The 13,836-nt window shown below is 36.3% G+C and overlaps 2 protein-coding genes across 4 annotated transcripts in view; one reads left to right on the plus strand and one right to left on the minus strand.

The window, feature by feature from the left end:
* Nucleotides 1-8,185, minus strand: part of phkb (phosphorylase kinase, beta) — a 109,667-nt gene extending 101,482 nt beyond the window's left edge. For 2 of the 3 annotated variants that reach the window (XM_008404871.2, XM_008404872.2), the window contains exons 1-2: nt 8,047-8,162; nt 2,752-2,838 (exon numbers count right to left, since the gene is read on the minus strand). In XM_008404871.2, the coding sequence (XP_008403093.2) occupies nt 2,752-2,838; nt 8,047-8,110 (151 nt within the window). In that variant the 5' untranslated portion in view covers nt 8,111-8,162. Of the gene's footprint in view, nt 1-2,751; nt 2,839-6,432; nt 6,551-8,046 lie in introns of all 3 variants that reach the window. The other variant, XM_008404873.3, reaches the window with a different exon arrangement.
* Nucleotides 8,186-8,558: 373 nt separating this feature from the next.
* The window catches only part of itfg1 (integrin alpha FG-GAP repeat containing 1), a 181,352-nt gene continuing 176,074 nt past the window's right edge, over nt 8,559-13,836 (plus strand). Inside the window, exons 1-3 of the mRNA XM_008404870.3 lie at nt 8,559-8,805; nt 10,003-10,087; nt 10,238-10,353. Coding sequence (XP_008403092.2) covers nt 8,595-8,805; nt 10,003-10,087; nt 10,238-10,353 — 412 coding nt within the window. The 5' untranslated portion in view covers nt 8,559-8,594. The remainder of the gene's footprint in view (nt 8,806-10,002; nt 10,088-10,237; nt 10,354-13,836) is intronic.

A 13,836-nucleotide genomic window follows, 5' to 3' on the forward strand; every position in this document is an offset into this window, starting at 1 on the left:
TTTGCTCAGACATAAAAAGGGGGGCTGGGGGGTGGAGGATGGGATTTGACATCTCGAGGCAAAACAAATAGAAAAAAAAGTGCTGCAAAGTGTCTACACATGCAGATCTGATAGCTGTTATCTAAGCAGTCAAAACGTTCAGTTTTGTAGGGACACATCGCACTCTGTTATCACGCTTATTGACTTGTTAAACAAATTTGTAACTAGTAAGATTAAAAAGCAGAATTTTGCTAAGACACAAGTGTGTATTTTTTAAGCTAAATCAAAACTTTTACAACTGCTTGCACCCCACCATCAGCTGTTGCTGACAACCACTGTGCTGTCACCAGTTCAGTTTTTGTTGAGCTACAGACACTTCAATGCGTTTGTGGCAACATCTGGTCATTTCAGTCGCGCCTCTCTATATGCTACACTTCCGACGTTTCAACAGTTTGTCAGCTGCTCTACCAAAGAGAAGACGACACTGGTTCTGTTTTATGCATGTCTCCTCTGATGACCTGATCTGGGAAAATCAGATGACAGACATTTTTCAGATTGGAAAATAAATCTATATTTATGGTGAAAAACAAGATTCATTTTGGACAAACACTGATCATGTTATGCAATAATAATTGCTGCATTCCCATCTACCACATAATTGCATAATTTGTTTACTGGAAACACATTAATTTTGAAAAAAAAAAAAATCTCTTGCTTTTTTTATACAGTTTTGTTGCTAGGATGAGGTGTTTTTTCTTTTTTGGGCATATTAAAATTTGTTTATTTCGTAAAACTGCAATGGAGACACTTTTATCATATCACATGAGTCACAAGATCAAAAGCCAGGTGTTGCCTCTAGCACAAATCACCAAAAAGAAGATGACAGGAAGAAGTTGTAAGGGTCATGGCACGGCATGTTTTTTAATGACTTATTGCGTGAACAAACTTACTATACACGATTTTAATTGTGTTTCTTATTTAATGGATACACTGAAATTGCGAAATTGTGGTGTTTTTCGACATTTGCAAAATACTGATAAACTTTTGCACACTTTTGTAATAGAAACGCTAATGCCTTCAGTTAGAGGCTTCTTCAGAACCACTGTAAAGCAGACTGCTACAGGAGATCCTTCCTGTCCACAGCAATCGGCACATTCAACAACTCCTTGAGGAAAACCGCATAAATTGAGTTACGTTTAATCTCCCATCGAGTTTAATAAAATACTCTTGAATTGAATTGAACAACTCAAATGTATCACCCAATTTGAAAGCATTATTACCTTCTCTTATTCACATCTCCACCAAACAAAGACTTGTCATCACAATATTTTAATCTAAATGTACTTATGTGTTGATCTACTTCACTTTATACTGATAAGTGAATTTATTTACATCCAAAAGAAAAATCTGAGAAAGAAAAAAAAAAAAATCAAGGACAATATGTGTAGCCGTGTGGCACCGAGTGTGTGAGTGATTGTGTGAGTGAGGGGAGGTACTGCTGTTCTACAGTGCTGCACTCTCAGCTGCTGGTAATTCAGCAATCAGTGCTAATGTGTATTTATCTCTCCTGCAGTGGTGCTGCAGCCTCCTTCACTGATTACATATCCTAGAATTATCACCTGCACCGGGGCTCTGCCAGCTATCCATCATCAAGTTTGCGTCCTTCTCGAGTTCTTCAGAACTTTTAGGGGGTTTATAAAACTACTAATCAGAGAACCTTTCACAAATGCAAGCATCTTGTATTCTTTTATTCATGCATTTATACCCAGACCATATATGGCACGTGGTATTTCTTATCACTAATTCTTTGTGTGACTAGTGAGTGCTCACAATTTATGTCTGTTGAGGTGTTTCTGTCTTAAAAATAGTATTCAGACTCATTTAGATAATATCTGTTTGTGTAGCATTAAAAAGTTGAGGGAAATATGCATGTGAGAGCTAAATCAACTTCCTGTTTAATAGTGACAAACTGGCCAGAACTACAAAACAAAATGGACTACTTCTAAATGTGGATTATGCTATGTGAAGTTATCAGTTTGAAGATGATATCTTGAATAATATAAAAAGTACAATTATACACCCACTTCTGATTCCATTGACATACAAAATTGTTTAATTTACTTACAACATGAGTTTTTTGGAATGCATCATCCTTAGAAAAGTATGTTTCATATGACAGAAAAGTGACACACTACAGATATTGCACCGCATTCAAAATCCTTAGGCACAAAAATAAAAAAAGCTCAAAACCACCAGAGGACATAGAGCGTCTTGCAAAGACTTCAACTAATATTCTGCATTGTTAGCTAGCTGGCGGTATTTTCAAACAATAACATATTAGCTAAATTGACAGATAATTAAAAGAAGAGTCCCATAATGCATATACAGTAAAAAAACAAGAACTTTACAAAGTTATGTTATTAAAAAACATATCCAAGATTGACTTCCTAGTGGAATTGTTTTCTTGGGCTACACAATGCACAGCAACAAAGTAAAATGTGTTTCCTTGAAAGGTTCATATTGCAAAACATAATAGTAACTCTACATGTGTAATTCTTCAAGGACCTATAACAACAAGTTGGAAAAACTGTCAGATGATTTCCAGCTTTAAAGGGAAACAAAGCAAGAGCCCTTATTAACAAAAGGGTAGATTTCTTGTGGATTTCTGTCGACAAATTCAAGCAATTCATGTTGCCACGTTTTACAAATAAAGGAGAATAAGACTTTTCAGTCAGGGCCCCTGACTTTTCCATAGAGAATGAATGAACTTACCTGCATTGTAGTAACGGTCCAGCTTCTCCCATAAGGGCTCATCCTCCCACTGGAGATTGGACAGCTTTAAAGGTTCATAGATGGAACCTGTAGAGGACATATTTATTACACAAAAACCATCCCATACAGTAGCACATTTCCTTTTCCTTACTTCAATTGTTGCTTCATTTGTCAACGTGTGTTGGAAAAGGAAATTAACAACATGGGGTCTTGTTGTGCATATCTAGCCAAATGGGCTTCTACAAATTTGACTATTTCCAGTTAATGCAAACAAACAAGCAGCAGAGAAAAGAAGCCAGACAAGATGTACTATGAGCTATTTCTTTTTTTTTTTCCACTGCAACACACTGCATCACAAAGGGCTCAGATCAAACCATAATAGGCACACCGAGAACGAGAAATTCGAATAGTAATGTAGCACTCAACCAGGCGTTACAGACTGAGCCGAGACAGCAGGCAGTGGAGGGAACCCCCCTCTGCTAGGCTTTCTCTATTTTTCCACACACTTTTCTCTTTGTTAGATTTGCATTTTAATAGGTTTGACCTTGGGTCAATACCACAGGTAGCCCACAGAAAAAATTCACATTTTTACTTAAATTAGCATAATTTCCATCAGCTTAAAAACTGCAAGGAACAAAACCAATCTCTTTTTTTTCTCCCCCTTTCTGAGATAACCCTTTAAACTGGTGTAGTGGAAAATAACATTTCTTACATAAGAACAGAAAACGTGAGCTGTCCACGTCCAGCTAGTTTTAACCACCCCATGGCTAACTTCACTAATGAAAACCACTTGAAGCCACTTTGTCATAACTGCATATGTAGGTCGGCGTCCCTTCAGGGTTCATAAATGATTGGAGGGGAGGAGCAGAATACCCTTGGATAAACAGCTAAAAGTGCTACAGCCCATAATGTTTCCAAAACCACACGATTGCTAAAATAAAGTTACTTTCATTATATTCCAGAATATCAAGTGTCAAAATGAAAGTTTAAGGCTTATGGTCTGTTATAATCTGAAAACATTTGCATCCTGATTATATGAAACCCTCTATTGTTTATGTATTTATTCAGAATTTGCTGCAAAATTAATATTCCTTCTTTCTTGTTTGGGAAAAGGAAGGTTTCTCAACCAACCCAACCTTAAAATCTAATATGGCTGCCGCAACTTTAAAAGGGAGCGGCGTGGCGCAGAACATTAATAAGACGCTAATCAGCAGACCACACCCAAACGATGAGTTGAATTGAGCTGAGACAGACGAGACATCTGGACTTCAGAAAATAATGTGGATGCATTTTGTGAAGTTTGTCTGATGCCACCATTAAATGCAGTAATGGCTGATGCAGTGATTTAATAAAGATACACGGCAACAGAAATGCAAACAATTCTCATACAGTGCAACAACCTCTATACTGAATGTGCTGCTAAAGGTTTGCATTGCTAATAGCATTAACTTGGTCACTGATAACAGCAACTAGTGAACTCACTGGTCTTTGAATCTGATACTTGCGCACCGATAGTGATTTCAGAGGTAAATAGGGAATACAACATATAGGCCACCAGCACCTGGAGCTTCCTAAAATATCCTGTAAATACTTTACAGCACTTTTCTTTGAAGCAGTTTTCAACTAGAGACCGATGTGACTGAACTTACCTTTATAGATGTTAGGTTTATTATTTCTACCTCATAGTTTGCCTTCATATTTATCTAGTAAACTTCTGTCAAGGGAACTTCCATTAAACCCAGCTCAAGTACTAAACCCAGCTCAAGTACAACCTCCGTTTTGTTGAAGGTTATCTTCTATTTCAAGTAAGTGGAAAAAAAAACAACTAGTATCATCTGTTTATTTTTACTGTCAAACAGAGCCCTCACTATTATGTGTGTACTTTAAGCTCTCTGGTGAACATCTGAATATATTGTGCAGTTTAAACCATTAGTTTGCATACACTGAATAAAAGACACTTTTTATTTACTCTTAAATTAAATCTGACAAAACTTTTTAATTTTTAGAATTACAAAAATTATTTCTATTTGCCACACCAAAACCTGTTCATCTCTGGGTCACAGAACCCGTCTCCTTCCTGAGCTTTTTGATGACTGGACATTCCCATAATGTCTGTACTTGTCTATAAATGTTTGATCAGATAAATGAGACACCGTCAAGTATGTGGAAATAGTTCCTGAAGATGAACCAGTCTTGTGCAGCTGTCATAATGGGCCAAGATATCTCTTCCTGGTATCTTGGTTGGTTTCTATTGACTTTCCCCATCATGTCAATCAAGAAAGCAGTGTGTATCAGGTGTGACTCAAAGCTCAAGGACTTTGAGTTTCCAACTAACTCAGGTGTGTCAGTTAACGTGTCAGAGGTTTCCATCATCTGGGTTTTTTGTCATCGTTTTAAAAGTTTTAGTTTTAGGCATGAGTAAATAAATCTCTAACATATGTTTGTCATGAGGTGTGGCTTTATGGTAGAACCAAAATGCAGACATGAAGTGGGGACGTGGATCATATCAAGTGTTTAATGAAAAAAATATTAAGGAGTACAAAAATCACAGGAGCGAAGACAAAACTCAAATAATAAATCCAACAAAACCACCTAACCAGGGATACAAAGGGAAACACAGTGTTGACGTGATGATCCGACGAGTTGTGGTTGAGACAGAGGAGCTTAAATACTAGTTAGTTATGAGTATGACAAAAGGACAGGGCTGATGAGTTAATAGATAACAGGTGTGGGTAGTTGGAGCAGGGATCAGGCTGAGGGGAGACGAAAATGAGGCACAGGGAGCTGGGGAGATACACAGGGGAACACAAAAGAGTGAGGCAGGAAACACAAGGGAGCTGGAAATAAGTCTAATATTAAAGAAACACTAAGACTAAAGAAAACATGATAAAGAAAGAAACCGAGACATGAGGAGAAACTATTAAAGAGCTAAACAGACACAAGGCTGATTTAAAAATAATAAGAACTCAGGAACACAGGAACTAGAATAACCCAAAGGACTAACAAAGAAATAAACCTAACTAGAAACACCAAGGATGGACATACGAAGACTCTTGACATAGAAGAATAACTAAACCTAGAGTAAGAAGATAGCTAGAAACACTACGAGGGGGCTGAAATAAAGAAACACAAGAAAAAGAAAGATCTAACAAGAAATCAGTAACAACAAATAAGAAATCAACAAAAAGTGAACTAAAACAATGGTAAGTAAGAAGATGAACAGCAAAACCAAACCCAAAAAACCCAGAGTCTTGACAATTTTCTTTCTCATTATTGTGACATTTAGCAAATAGAAATAATTTTGGTAATTCAGACCAACCTAAACTAAGAGAAGCTTGGTCTGATTTAACTTTATCCAATGAGGAAATATATGTGTTGTGTCTTTTTATTCCACATCTATAAACTTTAGGTTTCTACTGCATCTCTCTAGCACGTCTATTAAAAATATTTCTTAATTAATTGCTAACCATCAAGAATTAACATTTAAATTCCATTAAATTAGGAGAACAAGCTGCTGTGTGCATACTGCATAATGATGTGGAAAAATTAACCCAGTCAGTTTTACTATTAAACAAGTAAGACATGGAAAACCATCCAAGGATCTAAAAGATTTCTGAATGCACTTCCTGTCCGCTCTGGCTTTGTGCATAACTCTGACCCATATTCACTTCTGCTACTTACCGAGTCCGTGAACTTCTCGATGGGGCTGGGCAACCACAGCCATTGAGACAGCCATGCTCAAAAGGTGAAATTAAGGCCAACCGTCTCTCTTTTTCTCTCTCTCAGCTAAATCAGAAATCTACAGCAATTCACAGGAAGCAGTTAGTAGCACAGCGTTAGATTTGACACATGCGCCAATCAACAATGAATTACATTTAGAGGCAATGATAATGAAAAACATGCAGAGAATTTTACAGCAGATATTAACACTGACTTGCAAAATTATTCATACCCACTGATATGATTTTTTTTTCTTCAGATTTTATTACACAAAAAACATAAACTTCAGTGTATTTTAGTGAAATATTATGTGGCCGACCAGCACAATATCAACTGTTTCTTAATTTCCCCCCCCAAAATTAGAAGTCTGAAAAGTACAGCGGCAGCCTTATTTACTTTGATAGTCCTAAATAAAATCCAGAGCATCAAACTTATTTTAGAAGTTTACATTTTTTGTATCTCAGTATAAACACAGCTGTTCCATTAAGGTTTGGGGGTTTATTTGAGAACATTAGCGAACAAACAGGGTCATAAAGACCAAGCCAAATACATCAGACTGAGGCATAGGCCGGGCAACGACCCAAAGTGAGCCCCTAGTTCTAAATCCTTTCTGACTGCACTTGGCGACTCTTATTTTGCAAAGATGTATCACCACAAGGGACAACATTTGCAATAAATTTGCAATAACTGCAAATTTAGTCCCTGAATGTGCAAAGCTGGTTGAGACATAACTCAATAGACTAGGCTGCAGCTAATGCTTAATTTTACTTTAAAAAAATAAAATAAAATAAATAAATAAATCCTGCTATAAAAGGTACAAATAACTCTTCAGGTTTTGTGTAAAGAAAAAAAAAAGAAACTATCTTATCTACTACTTTGTTCTGGTTTATCGCCTAAAATCCCAGGAAAATACACTGAAATGTTTGGTTGTAACATGAAGAAAGGGCTTTGAATACTTTTACAGAAGTCAATTGGTGAATCTACTCTACAATGATGATGTAACTATGAAAGTCGACAATAACTGCAATTAAATCAATTATTGAAGCTGTTGAATTACAGTAATTTTGAAAAGCTTTCTATAAGCTGGACCAATTTTAGTAAATTACCCATACATGGCAAGGATGCAGGAAATGATCTGAATACAATTGAAAGCTAAACAGGTCACCTTTTTGTAATGCAACTTAAGAGTTTTGTCCCAATAAGAGACAAAAGTAAATTTTTAATTTCACGTTGTTTCTCGTACACTCTTTAAAATTAAACAACCTTTAGCATTTAAGAGGCCCAGCAGGTTTGACTCCATCATGACAAGGCAGCGCAGGAGCAGAATGTTTTGCTGAGGAGTCCCAGCGAACCGAGACCCTCCGTAAAGCTCCTAAAATAGCGCCAAAGCTTGGCTCATGAAAACCCCTGACCTTTCCTGTTTGTACCATCACCTCGGATCTGAACAGGTTGAGAGTACAAACAGACTAGAGTCAGGCCCGAGGTTGCCGGGCTTTCACACACAAGCTGTAGCACAGCAGACACCGCCGGGGCGCGCCATACAACGTGAGATCGTGCAATGTAAATGAGTCAGACCTGATCTCTTTGATCGGGCTTTAAATTCCAAGAGTTTCCATCCGACATCTGCCAGACTCGCCATGTTTACTATCAGTCAATTTAGCCAGGACATAACAGCGTTTCTGCTTTGTGCACTTCAAAGTAAAACGTCTATGCCTGTGATTTACAGTCAAGATGAGAATATATTACATTTTAGTGAGTGTGGAGGAAAAGTTAAAAATTAAGTATTCTATGGTATGAAAAATGTTGAGGTTTAGTTTTAAATGTTCAGCTTTAAGAATGAAATGCACTTATTTTGAAGAGCAATAGCAACTCTTCCCTTGCTACTGTTCTCCAGCTTTAAACACCTGTTATCTGTAAGGCTACCAGTTTGCACGACATTGACGTAAATAATATAGTTACTTCATTAAATAATTTTGGCGTACTTTATGTTTTTATGGAAACTAACTTCTGATAAAAATAACACAAAAAAATCTGTACAGATCTTTTGAAGAATATTTATTGTATTCAGAAGAAGGTTGTGTTCCTTCTAGCCGTAAAGCGGTGTGCCGTATTCCGGTTGGTGGATGTTGTGGAGCTGCACTTGTACCAGGATGCGGATATTTACATTAAATACCTTTTTAATAACGTCTTTGTTATTTTTATTGGAGCAACGAGCCGTCTTTGCTCTTCAAGATGTAACTGCGGAGCTGTTCGGGGCCAACAAGTATGGGACGGTGGCGGCGTTTGGTGACTTCAACTCGGATAAACAGACTGACATCTTTGTCATCAGAGAGCGTACGTAATACTGTTATCATGAGCGACCTAGCACACAGCTGGTCAGATGAATATAAATATACTTTCATAGTAATAAAAATAAATTGTCGGCCGATGTGTTGTTTTCTGAGTATCAATTTTCGAGGGGAAAACATACGTGTAACTCCATCGCTTGTCAAATGGAAACTTCCTTATTTACTTAGTTTAAAAAAATACTACAAAACACACACTTTTTTACAGCGGTAAATGCGCAGGTGGAATTTAGTAAATTAATTATGACCTCATTAAGCTATTGCAGTGATTCAGGAAGTAGACATAGTTAATTAAGCACACCTGTGGTGTTATCAGCTGTCACGAGACAAAAGTGTGCGGTTAAAGCTAGTTTATTTATTGTTTTTAGTGTGAGAAAAAAAGGAAGCGACATAAATTATTCAGCTGTCAAAAACAGAGCTTTGTCTGATAATGACTATATAAAGCCTAAATGCTCTCTCTAAATAAGTAAAAAGAATACAATTTTAAAAAGCATTTTTTCAAATCGAAATGAACGATTGTTAATAAAATTGGTTATGATGTTTTATGTTTTTATCATGTAAATCACTTTGAATTGCCTTGTTGCGAAAATATGCAATCCAAGTAAATTTGACTTTTACTGGTAGTTTTTCATGACTGGCACAGAAACAGATGCAAACTATTGTTGTTTTAGGTCATTTAGGCTTTGATAATCAAAGCTGAGGCTCTCTGGACCTAATTCAGCAACATAACCTTTGATTTTGATCTGAATCAAACACATAAAACAGCAGGGAACTTTAAAAGTTACCTGGAAAATTTCTAGATTATTTTTTGTGAGGAAAAAAAAAGAACAGTAAGTGTAAATAGCAAAAACTCCAACTTGTGTTTACATATAAACAGCTGCAATTGATTACTACATTTTACTACACCATAGATGCCAGTCATGCAAGTTTCCACTCATCCAGCACAAATAATAAAACAAATTGATGGGAGTGTAAATGACATTTTAAAATAATGAGCATTGCAATGATTATGTTTGATTTAAAATTGGTTTTATCTAACTTTTAAGTAGTTGAAATCTGGAGAACTTTACTTCATATCACCTACTTTTGAATATTCGTCAATGACTGGCTGCTTGTCCATACCAGGGGTTTGTTGTGGTGGGTAACAGATCTGTTTTAATTCTCTGTTATTTTCCAACTTTTGCAGAGACTGAGGTGGTGATTTTCTTGGCTGACTCCAAATCTCCTTACTTCAAGCCAAAAGTTAACATCACCAAGGACATGTTGAAAGGGTAAATATATTTACCCTTAAATATTCTTTTTATTTTCTTTTGATAGGTAATTATACAAGTGGTACATTTGATGTTTCTGTCTGCTGTATCCATGCAGTTTGTTTTAGTGATATGGTAAATTCATCTCAGTACCCCTCTTTCCTTTTCCAGGAAGAAAATCACCAGCGTTGTTCCTGGAGATTATGATGGAGACTCTCAGATGGATGTCCTTCTGACAACTCAGGACACATCAGTTTTAATTTTCTGGGGAAACAACCACACAATAGGTAAATATTAGCAATAAATGATAGCTTAGATTGAATTCACTCTTCTTTCTGAACTAGTTTCTTTTTTTCCCCACAAAATGTATATTATAAATACAGTAGTGTGAAATGAGTATTTTTGCCGTCTTACGGTTTTCTTCAGTTTTTGCTTTTTCCTTTAGTCACAGTTTGATTTTTCACATCACAATAAGTATTAATTTTGGAAAAATATTATCTAAATAATAAAAACAGACAGTTTTTAAATGATTGTCCTTTTCATCAAGGGGAAATAAACTAATAAAGTCCTTTACTATGTGAAAAAAGTAGCAAATTTTGCTGCGGTTAGCAGGAATCAAGAGTTTCTGATAACTGGCAATGAATCTTTAACATCACAACTCGGCATGAAGAGCGTTTTTAAGGTCATATCATATTACCGAGCTGAAATGCTTTCCTAGTTTTAGGTCAGACGTAACACGACTCACATGTTCCATAAAAGTTCATCTTTTGTTTTGTCAGTCCACAGAATATTTATCCAACAGTCTTGAGGGTCAAAAAGATGTATTTTGGTAAATTTAGCAAGAGTTTTTATGTTCCTTTGGATCAGCAGTTTTAGCTTTGAATATCTCCCATGGCTTCAACTTAGCCCTGTGTCTTATTATTAAACAATGAACCTTGACATAAACTGACTAGCTTGAGGTCTGCAGAGCTTTAGATGCTGTTTTAGACTTTCTGGTTGGATAGTTGATGTGCAGTTGGTGTCATTTTGGTTGAACAACCTCTCCTATGAAGGTTTGCCGCTGCTGGATTTTTTTTCTCTGGTTGTGAATTTTGGTTTGCTAGTCTCCCAAAGTTTAAAAATGCCTTTGTAACCCTTTCCAACCTTCAGTAACTCTGTTTTTATACTACTTTTTCTTTTAGATGACATGTTGCTTTTTGAGACCTTTCAGGTATTGGGGAGCTTTCCAGAAAACTACTTTAATCAGAGTTAATTTATGATTTAAGAAAGGGCTATAGCTTTTTCTTTCAGGTTAGGATGCCTTTTTGTTCACCTTGTTGAATTAAAAATTCCATTCAGGTTGTTGTTTAACAGCAACATTTGAGGTCTGACAGAAAAGCAAAAGCAGAAGATGTCTTTAAGGGGGTAAACAGTTTTCCACCTCCTCACTGGATGTATTTAGTGTAAATATTTTGTGAGTGATTGCATGTTTTTGTAGAACTAGAGCCACTGATAGAAGATGTTCTTATCATGCTATTCCCACAATTTTTATGACAGATTTTTTCTAGTATCCAATAAGTGACTCTGCACTATAAATAGTTGAAGATTTTGGTAACACTTTATTTTGAAGGGGTGTGCATAAGACTGAAATGACACTGTCATAAACATGACATAACACCTGTCATGAACATGAAGGAGTCTTTATGAATGTTTATGACTGTTGTCATGAAGTGTCATTTGTAAATAATGACACTTTTAATGCAAAGTTGCTCTAAAAGTTGTATTGAAAGTCCAATAAAAATGCCAACTTTGCATTAAATTGTCATTATTTACAAAATCATGCAAAGTTGGCCCTTTTAATTGCACACCCCTTCAAATAAAGTCTTACCAAGATTTTTGTATGTTTCCAAATCTCCCGTAGATTTGGAAACTTCATGTTTCAGTTGTGCTGTTAATACAGTAAGTGTAAACAGCTTGTGTTTCCATATTGTTGAGACAAATCCAGGTTTTTGATTCTCCCCTGATTTTCTTTGTTGTTGTTTTAACGTAGGACCTTCTGTCATGCGTCAGCGTGAAAATAAATCACATCTTTAATCAGAACTGGATTCTGTACAATCCTGATCAAAGCATTGAGAGGAGAAAAACGATTCTCCCATCTGGTATTCATATTTTATGCTGCTGGATCGTAATCGGGTTAAAAGTCTAGCTCCAATAGCAAAAAATTCCAGAGACAAGCCAAACAATTTAGTTAATTTATTAAAAATCTAATTTAAACTGGAACACGGTCAGCAGTTTAAGATAATTAAAAAGTCATCTTAAAAAAAAAAAACCTAAAATGAAATGAAACCTAAAAGTGAAAATTCTTGACAGGTGACAATGCATAGCAGGGCTGTCAAACACATTTTCATTTTGGGCCATATCAAGATCAGCAATGTATTTAAATGACCGGCAATATTGTCTACAATATTGCCCGTTGTAGTAGACAATATTGATAAAACTACCTATTAACAAACTGTTAAAATATGAATAAACAGTTGTCTTTGCATTTGATGAAAACTACTTGAAATTTAAACATATCAAACATCTTTTCACATTCATGTGATTTGGCAGAATACAGGGTGTCCACATATCCTTAAAAAAAATCTTACATTCATGTATTTAAGGCATTAAAAAATATAAAGTTTGCCTTAAATACGCTTACATGCCACAACAGGCAATAGTCTGCCACAACAGACTATTGCCTGTTGTGGCAATAGTCCTGCCACAACAGGACTATTCAGGTAGGACTGAACAGTCCTGCCTGTTGTGGCAGGACTATTCAGTCTTGCAAGTAGGTTTTTTGTTTTTATTTTTTTGAGATTTTCTGTCAGGCTAAAATTTGAGTCACACTTGGACATCTTTTTTGCCACTCGAGGTGGTCGTTAACAAGCTGCTAATAGACTCTTTCTAGCTAGCTAGCTTTTTTAAGTGTCTTTTATAGGCAAGTGTAAATGTATCACCAGTTGACAGGATGACATTTGTTTTTGCCACCGGCTTGCTTTTCTTGCCAACCCATAAGAACCAGCAGGATCTCCAAATGTCCCCTATATTAACAGATTTTTTGGTGTTAAATTTCATTCAAGCTGGCATTTAAAAGGTCTTAAAAAGTCTTAAATTTGACTTGGTGCAGATTCATTGGCTGTGATTTAATTGATAAAATAATTTTTAATCATACCGTTATCTCAGGTTCTATTTCTAGAGACTACAGGGCCACATAAAAACATCTGGCTGGCCGGATCTGACGCATGTGATATAGAGAAACCAGTTTAGAGCAAACAGAAATGTTTTCAGGGATGATTGCCTTCCGTCAAGAGTTCTGCCCCCTGCAACATGTCAACATATCCTACAGCTGCTTGATGCCTCTGCACAACCAGAAGCTTCGTTCTTCTGTTGAATAAATGGATTTTCCTTCACTCTGCTGTGCAGAAAGTAGAAAATTCTTGTCAGGCCAGTGAAACTGAAAACTTTCAGAAGAGTCTGTAATAATTTTGTCTTTAGAAAATCTAATTTTCTTTCACCTTTTCGTGTCCTATGCTTGGGAACGTTCAAAGGGGAACATTTTTGGAGTGGGAGGAAACATGTTATGTGTCTTCCTGGAAACCCCACTGGATCTGCTGGATCAGTTCAGGACCTTTTATTCACCTTGCAATAGATCTTGGTTGTGCAGCTCAGCAGTCCTCTGGAAAATCTTTTTCCCTTTGCTATCTGGGGTTCATGAGAGAGAATATCTGACCAAAAAGGACATAAAACTC

Source organism: Poecilia reticulata, chromosome 3, assembly GCF_904066995.2.
Source record: "Poecilia reticulata chromosome 3, P_reticulata-male-v2, whole genome shotgun sequence".
NCBI lineage: Eukaryota > Metazoa > Chordata > Actinopteri > Cyprinodontiformes > Poeciliidae > Poecilia > Poecilia reticulata.